This window comes from Macrotis lagotis, chromosome 1 (genome assembly GCF_037893015.1).
Source record: "Macrotis lagotis isolate mMagLag1 chromosome 1, bilby.v1.9.chrom.fasta, whole genome shotgun sequence".
In the NCBI taxonomy this organism is placed as follows: Eukaryota; Metazoa; Chordata; class Mammalia; order Peramelemorphia; family Peramelidae; genus Macrotis; species Macrotis lagotis.
In genome coordinates this window covers 402384433-402406132 of record NC_133658.1, presented here as the reverse complement: position 1 = coordinate 402406132, position 21700 = coordinate 402384433, and the positions used below count along the sequence as shown (strand labels likewise).

Here is a 21700-nt window from a genome sequence, read left to right as displayed (position 1 = left end):
GATTAGTTGGCAGAAAACCTTGGTTCAAGACTCACTATCTTTAGGACCTAGGGCAAGTCAGTACTTTCCCTGAGTTTCAGTTCTTTCATCTGTAAAATGAGAAGAACTGGTCTAGATTAGTGGTTCCTAGCTGTTTTTGTTCCCAAACTCCTTTTCAACAACAACAAAAAAGATGCTGTAAATGCTCAAGGTCATTTAACATGCTATTCATAATATTCTTTTAGATTTATTCATTAAGTGTTTAAAATAACTATAACTTTTATCCTCCAGAAAGTTCCAAATTCAAATTTATAAACCTATAATAGTTCAACCATACTTATGCTTGTTGTCACAGGAAAAAAAAAAACATGTTTATCACAATTAGGCAATTATTCACTACTAAAACTGTCATTAAAAATTTTTTTTTAGTATGAACTCCTTACATCATGATCTTGTATCACTAAAGAGATTAATGATTAAGTCAGAAATGGAACCCATATCTCCAGGCCTCTGGCACAATATCTGTCCATAGACAACAACATTCCCCAATTCTATCTGTAATGGAGGGGATGTTTCTAGCCTTTGGGTGATCCCAACTAAAAGAGGCTCCTGAACCATTCTCTTGGGGCTTACATAGTAGGAGTTCAAGGTCAAATTCCCTTTGGAAGCCCCCCCACAATCTTCTTCAAGGTACTACTTAATAAAAGGCATTAAAACTTCACCCTTGTGGCTTCCAAGTGTGACTCCTGCTTATAAAAGCATCTAATTTACAACCAAGTAGCTCAAGCCTTTGAATTTACTTCACCAGGGTATTATAAAGATTAAGGAAATCATCTGTAAAATGTTATGCACTCCAGGGGTTTAAAAAAAAATAACCCAGCTCTATAAATGGGCTTTGTTATAAGAAAACACTCTGGAACCCATTAGATTGAGGGATGGATGGATGGTGACTATAAACACAAAACTGACGTGGAGGCCAGCAAGCCCGAGTCCGGCCTCCATCTCCTCACACTTACAGGGATTTAATTGCCACCTCCGCCTGTTTGAGGAAATGAGGGAATGAGCCCCTAGGAGAAATGGGAGCCCGGCTTGGCCCTCCTCCAGTCAACAAAGCCAATATAGACCCAGAGCTGGAGGCACATCTGGTTAATAGCCCACAGGCCCTGCTGCAGCTCTGAAGAAAAAGATAAAGCCAAGGGCAGAAGAGAAGCTGTAAAACAACAGCCAATGAACTGCCTCCAGTCTGAGGTGATTGACTTTTTTTTATGACTTTCCACCAATGACAAAACTCTTATGATTCAATATCAGTCCACTGAAAGGCAAGGTCAAGGTATAATCCAGGTGGTTTCTCTTCCCCCCAAATAAATCATTTTATATGGGGATTAGGGCGTGGTCTTCCTTAAAGGAAACCTTATAATGGAATTATATGACATGGCAGAGGGTAGGCAGCATCCTGCTCCACAGGGGCTGGCCTGTAGCCCTAAGATAGAAGCATTTCAAGATCAGAGAAAAAAGATAGGGGCTTTGGAGCTTTGGAGCTTCTGAGGTGTTCTGGGTGACCTGAGTGTTGCCTTTGTCAGAGAAAAAGGTATATACAATGATACCTAAAGAATTTTTAATGAGCGGTACAAAAAGAGCAATAAAAAGGCAGAACAGGGTGCAGCAGACAGCCGATGAGGAACCTGGAGAACAGGAATAAAAGATGCCACTGAGGAGTTGGAAACAAAGATCGATTGGTCACATTAGGAGACAGTCAGAGTGCTTCTTCAATGGAACCTAGCAATGTTGGGGAAAACTGAGGAAAGCCCTAGTATAGTGGATAGACCCTTGGGGATGGGAATGATGATGATTTCTAGTTACTTACATTGCATTTTAAGGTTTGCAGAGTACTTTAAAATTATTACAGGTATACCTCATTTCATTGTGTTTCACTTTATTGCACTTCAAAGATGTGTTTTTTTTAACAACAATGTATTCACATCATATCTCTGTGCAATTTTTATGCAATTTGTCATTTTGTGCAATATTTCAAACATTTTAATTATTTTTGTATTTGTATATGTGATCAGTAATCTTTAATGTTATTAATTAACTGTTTGGCACCACCAGGAACCATGTCCATAATAAGACATTGAATTTAATCAATAAAGTGGTGTATGTGTTCTGATGCTCCACTGACCAGTCATCCCTGTCTCTCCCGCTCCTCAGTCCTCCCTATTCCCACAGACACAACATTTATATTAAGCCAATTAATAACCCTACAATGGTTCAAGTGAAAGGAAGAGTCAATCAATGGAACAAATTTCATTGTTGTCTTATTTTAAGAAATTACCTCAAGCTACCCAACTTCTGATTACTGATTAGTAACCACTAATCAGTAAGCAACCAACAATATTGAGGCAAGACTCTTCAACTGTAAAAAAGACTACTGACTCACTGAAGGGTCAGATGATGATTAGCATTTTTTCAATAAAGTGTTTTTCATTAAGGCTCTGTACTTTTTTAGGATATAATACTAATGTAAACTTGATGGACAGTATAAACATAACTGTAAAATGCACAGGAAAACCAAAAAATGTAATCAATTTATTTTGATGACCTCGAACTGAAATATCTCCAAGGTATGGTTTCATCTTATTTGACTTTCACAACAACCTTGGCAGGTAGGTATTATTACTATACCCAACTTATAGATGAAGAAACAGAGGCAGACTGAGGTAAAGTCACTTGCACAGGATCACTCAACTAGAGCAAATAGGAAAGGTCTTCCTGATTCCAGGACTAGAGCTCTACCCACTGCACTGCCTAGATAGGCTAAGAGTCCCAGTAGGATGAGTGTGCAGGGATAGGTTACAGCTTTAAAATTCTAGTCCAAATTTTTTATTTTGCAGATATGGACACTAAGGTCAAGTAAGTGACTTGGCCAAAATAGGCATGGCAGAATAAGGATTATAAACTGCAGTTAGGGAAAACTTTCAACTTGACCAGATCATTGACTCATTTGGATATTTGATGAAAGTAGTACAGTAGGGTAACGAGGAGTTCAGAAAATTGGAATCTAGCATCTAAAGAGCTAGCTTGTGACACTGTCTAAATCACTTGTCTTCTCTGTGCCTTCATCTGCAAAATGAAGCAATTGGAACCAAGATTCCTTTTTACCTTTACATTCTATGACACTATCAAAAAAAACAACCCTTTAATTTCATCAATGTGAGGAACTCCTTATAAGGAAATCTTCCATCCACCTAATCCATCAATCACTTGGAATCTTAATGGTGCATATCATATGCTGTAAATACCACAATAAAATTTTTGTTCAATGAGTTCAATAGTTTCTGACTTTTCATGATCCCATTTGGGGTTTTCTTGGATACTGGAGTGATTTTCTATTTCCTTCTCCAAAATTTCAGATGAGGAAACTGAGGCAAATAGGGTGAAGTGTCTCGCCCAGGGCCACACAACTAGTAAGTGTTTGAGGACAGGTTTAAACTTAGGAAGATTAATCTGGCCATTTGGACAAGTCTAAATCAATGATAAGACAATGAAATGCTTCAATTTCAAAGCCTAGAAGGTTAAAGGTTTGGTTTTTTTAAGAACAATCCAATCTTTTGATACATTAGCAAGTATTTATTAATCACCTAGTAGGTGACAAACAACAGAAAAACATCTTTCAATTAGGAAAATGAGACCCAGAAAACATGTGGCAGAGTTTGGATTCCAGGGCTCATGCCATTTCACCATAGGATTTATTTTTCCTATTGTTCAGACAAAGAAGGTATCAGAGGTTCTGGCATGAATGACCTCCTTGAACTTTTAATCAGATAAAGATTCAATTTATTTTCACTATGCCCTAATGCTTCATTTTACAATTATTATTATTATTATTATTAATTATTGGTGTTGCTGCTATTGTTGCTATATCATCCCCCACTTTGCAGAGGAGAAAAATCAGGTTCACAGAGGCTGTGCTGTTTATGATCACACAGCTAGAGTCCGAGATGACTCCTCAAACCCGGGTCTCTTGGTACTCATCGAACACCTCTGCCAAGCTATCTCATATCCTTTTCTTGGTTACCAGTTGTTCCCAGTTCCTAACGGAATCAGTCAAGGTCATTTCAAACTGCCCGATTCCTAAACCTCCCCCTCTAGAGGAGAGTCCAATGACTCCTGCCCACCATTCCCTAGAAAAATTAGAACCGCTGAGAGAAAGATCACCTACAAACTGTCTTCTTGGCAGGGGGGAAATACCACGTAAGAAAATTATTCCTTTCTCTCTAAGACTCTCACTTACAAACATGCAATTCAGATACAAAAAGAAAGGGAAAGGGAGGGGAACAGGGTCTTGGAGAATAATGTAATTTCTTGGCTCTGGGTTCTTTAGGGTTGGAAACCAGCCAGGGCTAGACAGAACTGCCTGTGCAAACTTCTCCTCAACTGTCATAGATTATCACCTCTGAGGATGCCAACCTTCCTAACCTCTCTCAATCACCCACCCTCTCCACATAACAGTACTTACCAAGTGGTCAAATGGGCTATACAAAGATTAAATTAAAATGTCCCAGGTCTCAACCATAAACAGATTTCACCCCCAAATAAACGACACAGAAATATTACACATATCTGGCACAACTCCCACCCTTTCCCTTGCTCATAACTAAATGGGAGAATCCTTTGTTTCCTATTCAACCAAGGCTCCCTTAAAGACTGAGTACAGAGGAAGGAAAACAGGAAGGATGGAAGAGGATAAACCAAACAGCTGCCTTAACAAGGAAAGAATGATAAGAATATAGGCTCAGCAGAGGCCAGCTCACTGAGGGAAAGGCTGTATGTACTCATTCCATATTGTTGATGGTACATAGAACAGTGCATTGGACAAAGGACAGCTAGGTGTTATAGTAGCTGTGGAGTGTTGGGTCTGAAGGCAGGGAAACTGGAGTTTAAATTCAGCCTCAGATACATACTAGCTGTGTGACCTTGAACAAGTCACTTAACTGTTTGACTCAGTTTCTTCATTTGTAAATCAAAGTGGAGAAGGAAATGAAAACCATTGCAGTATGTTTGGCAAGAAAACCTCAGAAGAGGTCACAAAGAATCTACTACAACTGAAAGATGACTGAACAACAATAATTTTTAAAATGTAAAGGGTCAGAAGTCTTCAAGAGGCTTCTCAGAGTAGAGGATGACTCTGAGAAGACACCCATGGACCCTTTCCCCAGTCCCCTGACTGGTTTTTCTTCCCTTCAGCAGGAAACCAGCCAGTGAGGCTTTATAGATGTATAGGAGTTGATGCCAACAAAGGGAAACTAACATGGCATGGGGGCAGGAAAAGTTTAAAAAAATGGAGATTTAAAGCAGAAAGGGATCTCACAAGCCATCTAGTACAAGCTTCAGACAGTCCAAAGCTTGCCCTGAGTCAGCAAATATAAATTAATCTATTCCTAAATTAATCTATCAATTGGCAATCACCAAAGGAGAGGCTTGGGGTGCAAGGAGAACAGACCAAAGTGGAGAGCAGCAATCACTAAAGGGGAAGCTTGGGATGCAAAGAGAACAGACCAAAGGGTGGAGTAACTGGAGTCAAGCAGCAATGGGAAAGGGATGAGTTGGACTAATGGAAGAAGGCAGGGTCTGCCAGGCTTTCTAAATATACATATAGGGCAGCCATGTGGAATGAAACCAGCAATCAGAACACTGTGGTCAGCATTATGTTACACAGGTCTAGGCAACTTTAACACATGATACCCCATAGAAACGGGGGGAGGTGGGGAGGAGTCAAGGGAGAAAAAAAGGGAAAAAAATGTAAGTCAATCAGGAGGGCCTGGATTCTACTCTGAGTGCCACAAATTCACTGTGTGACCCTGGAAGTCACTTAGTTTCTCTATACCTCAGTTTACTCATTTGTCAAGGAGTTCCTCTAAGAGGTGAGAAGGAGCTAGCATAGGGCTGTCAGTCAAACGGAAACAGGGGATGTTAACACATACAAAAGAATCTCTATGGGCTACACATTGACTTAGAAAACCACCTATGAACATTATCTAAGTTCTACTGAATTTTTATTTTGTTAAATATTTCCTAATTACATTTTAATCTTGTTCGGGTCATTAGAGCTCGGATTGCAGAGGTCAAATAGGAGAGCATATTTATAACCATCTCACTTCTCCTGAAAGAGACCAAGAGGCATAAGGTATTCATGGAAAGGTTACCTGAACTAGGAGATCTAAGTCCTAATTCTGACCAGCCATGGATTTACTATATGACCTCAGACAAATGACCTGACTTCCATGGGTCTCAGTTTCCCCATATGTAAAACAAGAGGGTGGAATTTCTAAGGGCTCTTTCAGCAAGCATTCTTTGAGCCTTGGGCTGCCAACCTATCCATTTCCTCATTCTATAAAAGGACTACTTCAATCTGTCTTATACATATAAGGGGGAAAGGGAACAGTCACCAGTTTACAGAGGCACTGGAAACTCCTTAAATATTCTACTATGAGGTTTTTCAGAGGAGAGAAATATCAGGAGAGGAATTAGGGAAGAAACCCCCTTTTGCTGTGCTAAAACTAGTAAAAGTTCAATGGAAAGGGGGGGGACATGGGCATTCTGGCCTTGGAATGTGTTGGTGGTCATTTCAAATTACAGGCAGTTGCTCCTATCCATTTGAGGAGGCGGCAATGGAGCCTAATACAAAACTGACCTTATATTTTAGGGCTGGCAATGACTAATTTGGGGACTGTGGTTTTAGGCACCCAACCACTGGCTTATGCAACTTCCTAAATCTGCCGTGTGGTAAATGTGTTTAAGAGAGCTCTGGAGCTGAGGCACACAGATCACACCAGGCCAGCTATAGGCCCAGCCCTGGGGTTTCAAGAGGCCTAGGGAAGGCTGGATCTTAGCAAAGGCCAAAGCAATTCTCCCTTCTGTTCTTTGTTCCTAGAAATCCAGATTCATTTGTGGGCAAATAACCAAATAAGTAAGCCCTTCACTTTTCTCCTTAATGTTTTAGACTCAGCGACATATAGCAGATAAGGGTCCCTGAAAAAAAACTGGGTGCAAGTCTAACCTCTGACTTAGACTGGCTGTGTGACTCTGGTTAAGTCCCTTAAACCATTCAGTTACCCTACACATCTAAGACACAGTTCAAAGGATTTAAAGTAGGAAGACATCACAAAAGTAAGTTAATTCTTCCTTTTACAGATAAGGAGTGACTCAAAAAAAAATAGGACTTACCAAAATAAAAAAATAAATAAATTAGTGGGTGTTTAGCTCCACTTTAAAGAGGTTCAGACATAAACTCTATCTCTCTGTCACAACACCCAGGGTAGCCATGGGCACTAGCTTGAGAACAGAGCATGAAGGTAGGTAATCCTTTAAGAGTTTTGAAACATAGATGATATCCCTCTTAAAAAAAAAAATTGGTTTACCAAAAAAAAAAAAAATAAGCAGGTGATTATTTCCACTTTAAAGAGGCGCATATGTTAAACTATTAGAGCTAAAAGAGATTTTAGAGATCAGTCAAATGTTTTCATTTTGCAAATAATAAATAATAGCTTTAAGAACTGACCTTGACATAACTGTGAACATCCACACAGTTGTAAAATATAAGGTAGAGAATGACAAAAGAGAAATCTAGACTAATGTGCTCTCCCATGCTTGCCTCTGACATATACTGCCTGGCCCCGGCTAAGTCATTTTACCTCCCAATGTCCAAGGAGAAGGGGGGGGGAGAAGGAAGGGGAGAGGGAAGGAGGATGACAGGGAAGGAGGGGGAAAAGGAAGATCAGAGAGAGACAGAGGGAGAGACAGAGAAGAGGGAGAGAGAAAGAAAGAATGAAAGGAGGGAGAGAGAAAAAGAGGGAGAAGGGGAGGAAGAAGAGGACAGAGAGGGAGAAGGAGAAAGAACAAAAGGAGGTAGAGAATGGGATGAGGAGAGGAGATGAGGGTGAGAATGGAAAGAAGGAAGGACAGAGGGGAAGAGGGAGAAGGGGAGGGGGAGAGGAGTAAGAGAAGAGGGAGAGAGGAAAAAACAAAGATGGAGGAAGAGAGGGAAAGAAGAAGAAAACAGTAAGAAAAAAGAGGGAAGGAGGGAGAAAGAGTGAAAGAGAAGGGGAGAGAAAGGACAGAGAAAAAGAGAAAGGGAGAGGGCGAGAAGAGAGATGTTTAAAGAATTTATTCCCCATTTTCTCATTTGAGCCTCACTATGACCCCAAAGCCTTGCCCAAGGTCACACAACTAATAAATAAATAAAAAACAAAAAAATTTTAAAAGCCTGTCTTTCAAAAAAGAATTCCATTACCAGGCTCATTTTAACAGCAAGTTGACTGTCTGTATTCAAGATTGGTTTCAGTTTACAAAAAATCTTTTCTATGCAGCCAACCATTCAGAAATACATTTCTTACACTTTCAGGGTCGGAAGATCCTTGCCCCTCCGAGACAATGAGTTCCCTGCTGACTTGACTCCTCCATACTTTTTCCCTTCCCCTCTCCCATATGATATTCTTTCCTTGCCTGTTACACATTTCTATTTTGTTATAGTTACAGATATTTAAAGCTATCCATGTTTAGTTAATCACCAAAGAAAAACAGGCTAAATTCTCCCAAGAAAGGATCATAAAAATGAAAGAAACAAACAAAGGAAGGGGGGGGGGAGAAAAAAGAGAAAGAGAAAAAGGAAGGATAGAAGGAAGAGAGAGAGAGAGAAGGAAGGAAGGAAGGAAGGAAGGAAGGAAGGAAGGAAGGAAGGAAGGAAGGAAGGAAGGAAGGAAGGAAGGAAGGAAGGAAGAAGGAAGGAAAGAGAGAGAGGGAGGGAGGGAGAGAGAAAGAAAGAGAAACAATGGGGAGGAAAGGAGGAAGGGAGGAAGGAAGGAAAGAAGGGAGGAAGGAACAAACAGCTCTTAGAAGACACAAATCACCACTGCTTAAGGGGTCACAACTGCAAATAAGATCTTGAAAGGCCAGCAACATCAGAGTGAAGATAAGGAGCTAAACTTGATCAACTTGCAGGGCTCCAGCCCAAACAAGAGAAGAATCAATGTCTTCTGGTGGAGAAGGGCAGAAGTGATGATGAGATAGTAGAAGGTCAGAAAAACAGATGATGAGGTATCGTAACAAGAACAGGGGACTCGGTGTCAAAGGTCATGGTTTCCATTCCAAGTTTGATATTTGTTTACCTTGAGAAAATAATTTCCCCCTCTGCAGCCTCAGTTCATTTGTATGTACAATGGGAGGGACAGACTAGATAACCTCCAAGGTCCCTCTTACTTCTAAGTTCTCTCCACAACTGGTCCAAGATTCCAAAGACCTGAGTTCTGCCTTCCAACAGCTCTGTGACCTTGGGCAAGTTGACTCATTTGTTGTCCTCAGTTTTGTAATCTAGTCTACCTAGAATTATTATGGAGCTCAAATGTTCTGAAAATGTAAAATGCTACAAACTGTGAGTTAAGTTAATTTTGATGAAGAGCTAATAGTTGACATGAAAGAAGTGGTACCCTCCACTCCTAAATTCCAAGACTAAGGCCAATAAGGGATGACGTGAGCAAATGTGACTGCTTGCAAGCTTACACACCCACAAGCTGTCACTGTAAACAGAACAGTGTTTCTAGAACTATTCTATATTACTCCTGACTACTAGCAGCCAACCTCTGTAATGCCATTCTTAAGTCCTAAACTAGTATTTGAAACAATGAGTCTGAAAACAAAACCGTACTAACAGTTAAAAAGTCTATTAATTCAATAGTGTGTATATCTGTGTGTGTGTGAGAGAGAGAGAGAGAGAGAGAGAGAGAGGAGACCTGAATTCAAATCCAGCCTCAGCCACAGTGGTGCAGTGGATGGAGCACTGGCCTGGAGTCAGAAAGACAGGAGTTTGAATCCAGCCTCAGACACTTGCCACTGGCTAACTGTGGGACCTTGGGCAAGTCATTTAACTCTGATTGCCCAGCACTCAAGGTCATCTCCAATCAATCCTGATTCATATCTGGTCACTGGACCCAGATGACTCTGGAGGAGAAAGTGAGGTGGTGTCCTAGCGCAGCATACTCCTCATTCAAATCCAATTCACATGCTTGTCATGGCATCACCTTCCTGGTGGTCTTCTTCAAAAACGAAGGACAAACATGTGACTATGGACAAGTCACTTAATCTCTGTTTACCTTGGTTTTCTCTTACCTTGGGGATAAGAACAGCACCTACTTTCCCAGGGTTGTTCTGAGGATCCTATGAAATAATAATTGTAAAGAGCTTAGTACAATGTCTGGGACATAGGAGATGGGACACCTATTGATGATGATGATGATGACCATCATCTCTGTCATCATTATCATCATCATCAAAAACCTCAGAGGGAGGAGCCTGGCATAAGAGCTAAAACAATGAACTTGAAATCAGGAAGACCAAAGTCCAAATCTCTTAGGATACTTCCCACCTGAGTGGCTCTAAGACACCTTTACTAAGTCAACAGACCATTGTGATCCGCTAACTGACAGGCAACAGTCCCAATTACAAAGCCCTCTACTGAGACATGGGGGCTTAAAGCTGCACCATTCAGGATTGTAGATTCAGAGCTGGAAGGAACTGATGATGTAAGGCCCAGGGATAAGAGATGACTTGCCCAGAAAGCATAACTGATTTTTTCCAACTTCAAACCAGGCCTCCAGTGAGGTTTTTACAGACACGCAGGTGCTTAATGGTTGTCCTCTTCATTTCCCTACTATGCCATCTATGTAGTTTAAATATACTCTTCCTTTAAAAAAAAATAGTGAGTGGGAAGTCATACGACTCAACTTTACGGAATCACCCAGGGATATTTTTACTAGCTGAAGTGAAAACATCTTGCTGTTCTGGGGGCGGCCGGCATTTCCCTGGGGTGTAAGCAGTCTAGGTTCAATAGTCTGAGGCTGCTGTAAGAAAACTAAGTTACATGGCAGTAGTCTCACTATCCAACTTGAGTGAAACAACACAACAGAGGAAAAGTTAGCTATTTTTTCCTAACTCTAGCCTCATGTCTTTACAAAACTTTTTTTATTAAAGGCAAGACTAAAATCCTGACCAAGCACACAAATGCTCATTAAATTCATGTACCCATGTGGGTTTATCAAGGGTCCTTTCTCATGAGGGAGAACTGAGTTTAATTTTCCAACTTTTAGGCCAGCTGAGTCAGAGATTCAAACACACTGGGACTCTGTGCCACTACAATATGAGGTCAAATCAATGTCATGTGCATGTGCGTGTGTATGTGTGTGTATCAAAGTATATAAAAGACAGGCTTTGTATCTTTACTACCTGAGTGATCCAGAACAACTTACTTCCCCTCCTTGAGACTCCACTTACTTATCTGTAAAATGAGGAGACAGGACTCGATAATATTTACATTACTATCCTGCTTTAAATTTTATGATCTGTCAAGGCTTTGCCCTTGAAGAGCTTTAGCATTACAGTTAGATAAAACAGAGAGATCGTTATAGATAGCATAGATCAACACAGAAACAGATACATAACAATGTAAGATGTCTGTACATCTAAAACAATTGAAAATACAAGGCAACAGAATTGGAAACTATATCTATATAAACTGCGAATTTTTATGTCCTTGCAAAAGCAAGTTCAATCTCGGTGGTTTTCTCTGACCTGTTGGAGTTACAGTGAACTGAGCATTATCGTTAGGGTTACGACTCTTGTTAAGTTCCCTGAAGGCAGGGGCTATGTCTGAAAATTCTTAAAAACTTGTTTGTGGTTAAAACATTAGGTTGGGCTTGATGGTGCATGCCCTTGATTCCATTGACTAGGAAGGCTATGACTGGTGGGTCTATATGCTGAGAGTTGCTGAGATGTTGAGGGCTATGGCAAATGGAGATCTACACTAGATTCATCATTAATATGATGAGTCCCCCAGAAACAGGGGCCACTGGGTTATCTAAGGAGAAAAAAGCTGGCTTAATTTAGAATTAGAAGATGTCAAGGTTCCTCTATAATCTGCAGTGGAATTGGCCAATGAGTAATTAATTCTTGTACTTCTAGCTTAGATGAGATGGAGCAGCTGGTCTTTGAAAAATGAGTAAGTGAATAAACAAGTGAATTAAAAAATCTAGCTTCTCTACCTTAGAGAATATAAGATTTTTGAGGGCATGGAAAAAAATAAAACACAGTACTTGGCTCCTAGTAATAATACTAACTGTACTGTCAGATGGGGTCAATATGATGGTTTTGAGCTTTACTTTTTTTCCTTTTCATCTCTGTTCTAAAGAAAGACATGCTAATAGATTGAAAAGAATATTTGAAGAAAAAAATGTTATGTAAAAAAGGCATAATTAAAAAATATTGGTTCTCATAAGCATGATTGAAATTCTGAGAATTACCTCTCTACTCTTTATACTCTTTATACTCTCTACTCTTATATACTACTTATATCAAAGTTGTTTCTACTCAATCATAGACTAGTAGTTTCTGGATGCTGAAAGGCTTGTTGAATTAAACTGTTTTCAGACTCTTGGTGACCATGTATAAGTAACGACCTCTCAGGGCTCTATTTTCCATAATCTGTAAAATGATAAAATAGTGGTGATATCTGACTACCTCAAAAAGGTAGAGAGAAAATTGCTTTCATGATCCTTCCATGGAAATGTGTGCTATAAAAAGAACAGATAACAGAATCTGTGCAAGTATGAGATAAACCTCCTCCAATCTGAACCAACTTCAAGCCAGGAGGCCTGACAGGTGCATGGGAAAATCTAAAAATGCTGGAAGAAATAACAGTTCTAATGGTACATAGGATCAAAAAAGTGAGAAAGAGAAGAAGCCCAGTCTTCTTAAGGGAAGATTTTGTTATGCAAATGAAGGGTTGGTCTGTACTAATTGCTGTAAACTACTCTAATGACTTTATTTTTGGTTTATAGCAAAACATAAACAGACCTTAATTAAAGACATTATTTTGTCCTTGTTCAATGTGGACCATTGCTGCCAGTTATGCCCATCTATAGGAAAAGAAATAAATGTCCTTAGGTACTACTTTATATTGGTTGAAGAAAGAAAAATACTAAGTCTTGTCTTAAGCTGAATATAAGATAGGAAGGGTCCTGAAATTCAGAGGATGTGTCCAGGAACAATGATGGAAGGGGGGATCCAGGGAGGAAAGGAGTCTCAATAATGGATGGGTTCCTCCAGCGACACATCTCACCCCACAGGGGCCCCAGGACTACAATAGGGCTTTGTTTGAGCTGGCAAGCCTTGCCAAAACTGTTCCTCAGCCATCAAGTCTCCAGGCCAGTGGGCTGTCTTTAACATTTAAGAACTTGGAGAATGAAATCTAGCTACTTTCAATTGAGAGGGCTGAAGGGAAAAAACCAGGAAGATATGGAAGAAGAGGACCAGAATGAAGACAGAATGAAGACAGCTTGGAGACACTCTGGAGACACCCTCTTACCTAGAACACTATTCACTTTATGTCCCTGAAAAAATTATTAATTCTCTCTAGGTCTTTGTTAACAGGTTTGGAAAGCAATCAATTTATAAACATTTATGAAGCTCTGACTGTGTCGGCCAGACACAGAGTTAAATATCGGGGATCCAAAGTCAACAATGAGACAGGTCCTGCCCACAAGAAACATATTCTTCAGTAGAGAGGTAACTAAAGATCCAAGCTCTTGGGACAAACATGTCAAAACAATCCTTCCAGGGACAAGCTATGGGAAAAAATCTCAAGCATAAGACATGCTTGGGACACAAGACTCTATCGGTGGAAAGACCCCAGGACACTGTTCCTTGGGGAAAAACTGGGAGGTAGTTGATGGGGAGTTTGTGGACAGGGTCAGGTTGGGTCCAAAAGGAGTTCACCCTGGGGTCCAGCTAGGTCTGGTAAGCTTCCTTTATCAACTAATAAATTTAATAATAATAAGGTATCAATTTTTTAAAAGTCTTGGTTTTTCATAAGCAGATAGATGAAAATGCTGAAAGGTTATTGGCTCCCTGCTCATTTATGTACTATCAATTTCTATCATTATTCTACCATCTCCCAAGGTCCCAAGAAACTGCAGACAAAGGAGGAAGGAAGATGGGGGAGGGGAAGAATTGTGGAACTCTGGTGTAAAGCTAAGCAAAGTTAGCAAGAGACATGGTAAACAATGATATAATGCTTAGAAGTGGATCTTAGTAACTATCAGAAACCACCTAAAATTCTATGCCTTTGTTCTATGGATAAAGGACCTAAACTCAGAAATGAAGAGTCTTTTACACAGTTCAAGAGTAACAAAAGCAAAAGTGGAACTCAGTGCTCCCCCATACTTCTGCTGCTCTAGTCATCTTTTCCTTTATTAGATACCTTATAAAAAAAAATCTTCCTGAATATTGTCATTTCAAAACATTCCTATTTCCTTCCTAGTTAATTGTTTGGCTCTTCAAAGGGAAACAAAATGAGATGAAGCAAACAATAAGAAATGTCTTTAAGATGAGCTCAAGAATGGGGTCCCAGGCCATCCCAGAGATCTCCCTCTGCCCCAGATCTGGGTGTGTCCAGTTAATATTCCTTAGAATGCCTTTGGAAGGATTGAGAAATCTAGCTCAAAAAGGCTGATTTTTTCTGGGAGAAAAGATAAGGAGAAAGACACTTTTCCAAGACACATCTCTTCACTAAAGCATCACAGGAAAATATTATCTGTTTTTCTGTCTTATAACTGACTTCACTGCTCTGCCAGAAATTATCTCAGATCACTGGCAGCAGCTGCGGCAGCAGCAGCAGCAAAGTGTTGGCTCTATCTGAAGATGCCGCTACTGACCCAGCATCAGCAGGACCCCACCACTCTGGTAGAGAATGGGATTGGCCTAGCTGAACCAGTCCCACCTGCCAGCTTGGCTCTATGTAGGGAAAGAAAGAATGCTGGCCTAGGTATTGGGAAAACCCAGGCCCTAGTTTCAGTTATTTAGGATTTGAGGCATTTAAAGGGCTTTTTTTTTGAGGCCTCAGTTTCTTCATCTGTCCAACAGAAAGAGCCTTGACATTCATTTACCTTTGTGACAACAGGCAGGCCATTATGGGATATATAGGAGGGAAGAACACAAGATCTGGAATCTTGGCTCCTTACTAAGCTGCAGCACCTTTTAGGCCAAATCACCTCCCTCCCTCCCGGTGGTTCTCAAATTTCTCATCTTTATTCAGAGACTCTATTATAAAGAGACTGATCTAAATGATTTCTAAAGTCCCTTCTAGAGCTGATATTCTGTGACTTAGAGTTCATTTCAGCTATTCAAATGAGTTGTTTTAATGTATGGGTAATTACCAGATATCAAAATTGTAACCTCCATTTTCACCATCTGAAGCAGAAACCTATTTTCTATTAGTGGCCTTACTTGGGCCTCTTAAGCTCTTTGTTCTTTTTTTTTCCCCCCTTGGTTTGGAGGGACATGGGGGAAATAAAGGGATTACATGACTCGCTCAAGGTCACAAAGCTACCAAGTATAATATATCTGAGACTTGATTTGAACTCGGGTCTCCTGACTCCAGGGCTGGTGCTCTATTCTTTGTACCACCTAGCTGCCCCTCTTTCCTTTGTTCTCCAGTATAAAGAATAAGATAAAGGAAGTGAACATTAACATAGAATGTAGCCAGAAACTAATTAATTTCTGTATTAAACAGGCAGAAGTATTCATCCTGACCGTAATTCATTTACTAAACCAGGATCTTATAGCCCTACCCCATTATAAAGATTCCCTTTGGAGCAAAAGGATTTGTCTTTGAGGAAATCACACAGATGTAAAGATCTGGGTTTTTGGGGTAGTTTATCAGAGGACATTGGTCTGAGAGGTAGAGGCAGCTAAGTTGGGAAAGGGTCAGAGTGCTGGCCTGAAGCTAGGAAGTTGTTATTCAGTTATTTTTCAGTCAATCCCATTTGGGGGTTTTCTTGGCAAGGATACTTAAAGTGGTTTGCCATTTCCTTCCCCGGCTCATTTTATAGCTGAGGAAACTGAAGTAAACAAGGCTGCCCAGGATCATACTGCTAGTAAATGTCTGAGGCCAAATTTGAACTCAAGTTATTCTGACTCCAGGCCTGGAACTCTAACCACTGCACCATCTACTTGCCTGTTGTCAGAGAGACCTGAGTTCAAATTTGGCCTAAGACACTTACTAGATATGTGACCCCCAAAGAAGTCAATTAATCTATATTTGCTTCAGTTTCCTTATTGGTAAAATGGGAATGACAATTATAATTACTTCAAAGGGTTGCTGTGAGAATCAAATGAGATATATTTGTAAAGCTCTTTGCAAATTTTAGAGCATATCAATGTTAGCTATTATGAGCACCCCTGTCAGAGCAAAGGAGCAAGTTCAGCATCCTTGGACAAATTTTACTAACCTTATTGAGAACATCCAGTCAATTCACCAGAACTATACGGGGATTCATTAATCCTAAGCGAGTTTTACACAAAGGTCTCCCTCGGATATTTTAGTTCATCTCTCATAGTCTTTGTCATTGATCGCATACTTTTGTTAATGTGAGGTGCCTTGGAGGGAGACAACTAGCCTTGATTCCCCTTTTCAATCAATCAACAAGCCTTTATTAAGCACCTACTATTACCAAGGCATTGTGCTGGGTAGAAGCATATAAAGACATAGATGAAATAGTCCCCACCCTCCCAAAGTTGACATTATATCCTAGACAAGTTAAAAAAAGAAAAAACAAATCACCAGGTAATTTGAAGAAAGTATGGCTGCAATGGAAGGGGAAGGGAAGATCAGGAAAGTCTTCACGTTGAAAAATATGTGGAACTGAGCTTTGAAAAAAATTAGGATTATAAAATGTAGAGGTGAGGTGGGAGTCTATTCCAGACAAGGGGTGCAGTCAGCCCAGCATAAAATCCTCAGATTTTACAGATGAGAAAACTGAGGCTGAGGGAGTATTAAGACACTTAACCCTATGGGTCTTTATTTCTTCAACTGAAAAATGAGGAAGGTGAATTGGATGACTGCTGATGTCTCTCAACTCTATGATCCCATGACTCTAAGGTTAGGGTTAGTACAAGTGTTCTGAAGTCATCTGGTTCACACTACAGTCAATAATCACCAGAGACCACTCCAGAGACCTCAATGTCTTTTTTGTTTACATAGATCTCCAAGAAAAGGGATTCTATAGACAGCATCTACTTCTGCTTCCAATCTCAAATTTCCCTTCACAAAATGCTTCAAATAAAGTATCTGTATTTCCACACTCTTCCTCCCCAACAGGATCCGAAGTAGGAGGTTCCACTTAAATGGGAACCTCCCAAGGACTACACTTTGGTCCCACATGCCAAAAATGAAATCATCCATCCATCCATGATGGGCAAAAAACCCTTAGAATATTTAAACAAAAGGATAACTTAACTACCTACTGCTGCCATTCAGCAGTTTCAGCCTTAACCATCCTTTCTCTTACACCTCTCTTCTATTCATTCATTCTCTTTCTCCATCCACAAGAATTATGTGCCAGCCAATAAGGACACAAAAGAGGTACAGTACCTGTCTTCAGCAAGTTTACATTCTAAGTCACCTGAGTAAGTTATTACTCAGTGATTGACAACTGGTCAGAGTTTGATTTGACTGGAGAAAGGAGGGAAATAAAATCACTACAGCTTCTCTAAAACATTACTATACTATTTAGAACCTGACATGCTTTATTATACAATTAAGATCATTAAGCAAGCAGAGTCCTTCCTTGAAGCTAAATAAAGAAATAAATACAACATTTAGATAAGACATAAACCTCAGCCATCAGAGAGTTGATGGTCTATCTCAATGATGGGAAACCTGAAGGAAATAACTATAATAAAAAAAAAATGTTCAGAGTTATAAGATCAAGTGCTAACATTAAGTCTAAAAGGGGGAAGGTCCTTATCAGTTAAGGGAAAATCAAGGAAGGGCCATCTGGAAGAAGGGCATCACTTGTCCTAGGCTTTAAAGGTTGGGTGGGAATTCAATAGGTGAAGAGAGAAGGAAAGGATATTATAGTCTTGGGAATGGTAAAGGAAAGCAATAATAATTTTAAAGGATAAAAGAGACCATCAACAAACAAGAACAAAGGATAGTTCTTTCAGACTTCGGAAAAATCCTCAATTCCCCACCCTCCATAATATGCTTTCCTGTTACAGAGCTCTGAATCCACCTGGAGTGGGATACTATAGAGAGGAAGGGGCTCTAGGTTTGATGCAGACAAGACTCAGGGGAGGCATCTTCCCACCATCGTGCCTGCCCCACCCTGAGCTCCAGGGAGATAGAGACTGCATAGGCGGAGCAACGCACCCAACCTCTCTGGCTCCCAACCCTTCATGGGGAGATGTGCGCCAAGCGCTCCTCTGGGCCTCGTAGAGAATTCAGCTCAATACAATTCAGTGAATATTTCTAACGTACCAGACAGTCTAGGCACTGGATGGACCCAAAGTCACTGACCCTTTGTTACAGTTTACAATCTAACAAGTGAGGTATGGCATGTCAGTAGGAGACAAATAGAAAAGATAATTATGGATAAAATGCTAGATTTCTTTTTTTTCCCCCCAGGAGAGGGGGGGATAGGTGTGAAGCCTCAGTTTGGACACTCTTGAAGCCTTCAGGGAGGAAAGGGAGCCTGGGCTGGTTCTTGAAGAAGATAAAGCTATCAACAGGTGGAGCTTTGAAGAGAATATATTCTAAGTTGGGGGAAAGGGCCTGGGAGTTCAATGTTGAGGCATCAGAGTAGGACAAAACTGAGTGACAGACATTCTGCCAGGTCGGGTGGGGACTGGAGGGCAGAGTTCAGTGGGTAATAAGGTTCAAAAGGTAGACTAGAGTCTTAACTTCTGGGTTAAGAATTTTTTCTAAAAAAATGAACTTTCACAGTTAGAGCACTGGCCCTGGAGTCAGGAGGACCTGAGTTCAAATCTGACCTATCTGTGTGGCCGTGGGCAAGCCACTTCACCCCATTGCCTTGCAAAAATATAAAAATAAAAAAAAATTTTAAAAAATGAACTTTCAGAAATCAAACCTCTCAGGCAAAACATCAGGCCCAAATTCCTGAGTCTCAAATGAATGGGTTCCACACCAACAAACAGCCTGGGAAATTGGTTCCCAATGTGGCAAAAACCAGTCACCATGCCCAACTTGAGGGCTATCATTCCTTGTCCCCGGGGAGGTGGCTTCATGCCCAGGGTCTGTGGCTGGGAGAGTAGCAGGAAGAGAAAGGGGATGGAAACCGGGTGGCACAAATGTCACTCTGGTCTGAGTAACGGGGAGGGGTGGGGAGGCAAGGGGGATGGAGGAGCCTGCAGAGACCACTGGGAGACCTGAGGCCAAAAACTGCACCCATTGGACTGCTGTCTGCGCTGGGGGTCTTTGGATGCTAAGGGTGGAGCCGGCTTGGAAGGAAATTAGGAAACACAGATGCTCAATCAAAGCTCTTCACCGTGTTCTGGAAGGGTGTGTCCGGCCTTCTGGGCTTGTGAGGAAGTTTTGAAAACCTCAGTCACTACGAATGTATAATCTATAGCTAGACAAGTTATCGTCACATCCATGGATAAAGCATTTTTTAAAAAACACTCTTTTTACACGGTGCCCATCCTCTAAGGAACAAAAAAAAAAACACACCACACACACAAAGCTGGAGAAATAAATTCCTAGAACTATGTCCCCGGCCGCGGTGCCCAGCCGCCCAGCCTGTGATTCTGCCTTCATCTAACAATGACCATCCAGCAAGCAGCGCCGGGTCCCGGCCCCGCGCAGCACAAAGCGGCCCGTGCGGGGCGCGGGGACCCCGCTTCTCCCCCGCTGGGGTGGTCTCACAGGAGAAGGGGCTAGATCCGAGCTCCGGCCCCACCCATGCGTGTTCGTGGGTGTGTGTGTGTTCGTGTGTGGACTCGGAGGACGGGGCGGGCCGCCGCGCGAGCCCAGGAGCAAGCCGGGGCGCAGGGGCGGACGAGCCCCCGTGAAGCCGCCATGCGTGGATCTGTTCTGAACCGTTCCATGCATGTGCTTCGCATGACGAGCACACGCGTGTAGCGGCTCCATAGGGCACCGCCCCTCCCTGGGCTCTTGTCTCACCTCCATTTTCGGGGGTCTGTCTCCTACACTCTTCCCCGGGCAGAGGGGCCGTCTGGCGAGTGCTGCCATTCAGCGGCAAAGGGTGGAGGGGAGGGCAGAACCGTGCCGGCGGCGGGGGCACGAGCCCGAGTGGGCGCCGCGGGGCCGCTGCCTTTGTTCGCGGGCAGAGCCGGAGCGGCCCGGGGGTCCCCGGCCCACAGCGCCCACGGAGGGGGGCTCCTGGGGAACAAAGCGGCGCTGCCCGGCCCGGCCCGCACGCGCGTGGGTCCGGGGGCGCGGGGGGCTGCGGGGGCCGGGCGGGGGCTCTGCAGCCTCCGGGCGTCGGGGATGGGGCGGGTCCTCCCCCGGCCCGCGGGCGGTCCGCTCTCCGCATCTCCATGTCCCCCGTCACCGCCCTCCTTGTCATTCCCATTGTCACTATTGTTACTATGTTACCATTTGTTACCATTATGCGCCGGCCGCCTCCCCGGCTCCCCTCCCCGGCCGCCGGGCCGCACAAAGCCGGGAGGCGGCGGGGCTCACCGTGATCCGGGGGATGTTCTTCTTGCCCTGGTAGGACATGGCGCGGCGGTGCGGTGCGGGGCCGGGCTGCGGGGCTGGGCTGGGCTGCGGGGCTGGGCTGCGGGGCTGGGCTGCGGTGCCGGGCTGCGGTGCCGGGCTGCGGGGCTGCGCGGCGGGGCTGCGGGGCGGGGCGGCGCTGCCCGGCGGCTGCCTCTCCGCTGCGGCTCCTCGCCCTCGCTGGCTGCTCGCTCCCCGCCGGAGATCAGGTGAAGAGTGGCGCGCGCGAGCTCCCGCCTCCGCCGCCTGCCTCCTCCCCTCCCCGCGCTCCCCTCCGCCCGCCCCCCGCCGGGCCGCCGCCGCCGCCGCCGCCGCGCCCCGGAGACAATAGCGGCCCGCGCCCCCGCCCCGCGCCCCCGCCCCGGCCGCTCCGGCGCTACCTCTGGTCCCCGGCGGGGCGGCGGGCGGCGAGGCTGGCAGGGCCCTCCCGCTCGCTACTGAGCTCCCCGCCTTCGCGCGGCCGCCGCCTCCCCCGGCTTTTCTTTTTGTGTGTGAGCGAGTGTGAGCGCGAGCGGGTGCGTGCGTGCGTGCGGCGCCCGGGCGGCCGCCAGGGGGCGCCGGGCGGGAGGAGCCGGAGGCGGGCTGGAGCGCGCGGCCGGGCGGGAGCCGCGCTGCAGAGGAGGGGCGGGGGCAGGTGAGCTGCGCCGCCACGCCCCGGCCCGGCCCGGCCCCGGCCCCGGCCCCAGCCCCGGCCCCGGCCCCCGGGCGGGGCGGCCTTTGTTACGGACACCGCGGAGCCGGGGCGCCCCGGGCCGGCCGGTGCGGGAACGGCCCGCCGCGCCCAAGCTCGGACCGCGCGCACGGAGGAGCTTTAAACGGCTCCGCCGCAGCCCGGGCAGGGGGCCGCCGGCCCCGGGGCATCACTCATTACCGAGGGGGCCGGCGCCTTGGTCCCGCGGGCACAGAGAGGTTGCCCCCAGCACCGTCGGGCATCAGCAGTCACGCGTGGCCCCAGAGAGCTAGACGCGTGGCCGGTTCACACCGCCAGTGGGCGGGAGAGGCAGCCCCCGGCCCCAGGTCTTCGGGACCCGTGCCCTGGGCCACACGCATTGCACTGCCGCCTCTAATTCATTCAGCGCGGAGTTTAAATCGCAGGCTAGAAAACGGCGAAAACGCGTGGGACGGGGGCACGGCCGC

General features: G+C 44.0%; 1 protein-coding gene across 3 annotated transcripts in view; it reads right to left on the bottom strand.

The window, feature by feature from the left end:
- Positions 1–21700, bottom strand: part of DPYSL3 (dihydropyrimidinase like 3) — a 116157-nt gene that overhangs the window by 47694 nt on the left and 46763 nt on the right. Inside the window, exon 1 of one of the 3 annotated variants that reach the window (XM_074212668.1) lies at positions 20528–20651. The exons of 1 other annotated variant lie outside the window; for it this stretch is intronic. In XM_074212668.1, the coding sequence (XP_074068769.1) occupies positions 20528–20566 (39 nt within the window). In that variant the 5' untranslated portion in view covers positions 20567–20651. Of the gene's footprint in view, positions 1–20005; positions 20363–20527; positions 20652–21700 lie in introns of those variants that run through there. One more of the 3 variants, XM_074212667.1, reaches the window with a different exon arrangement.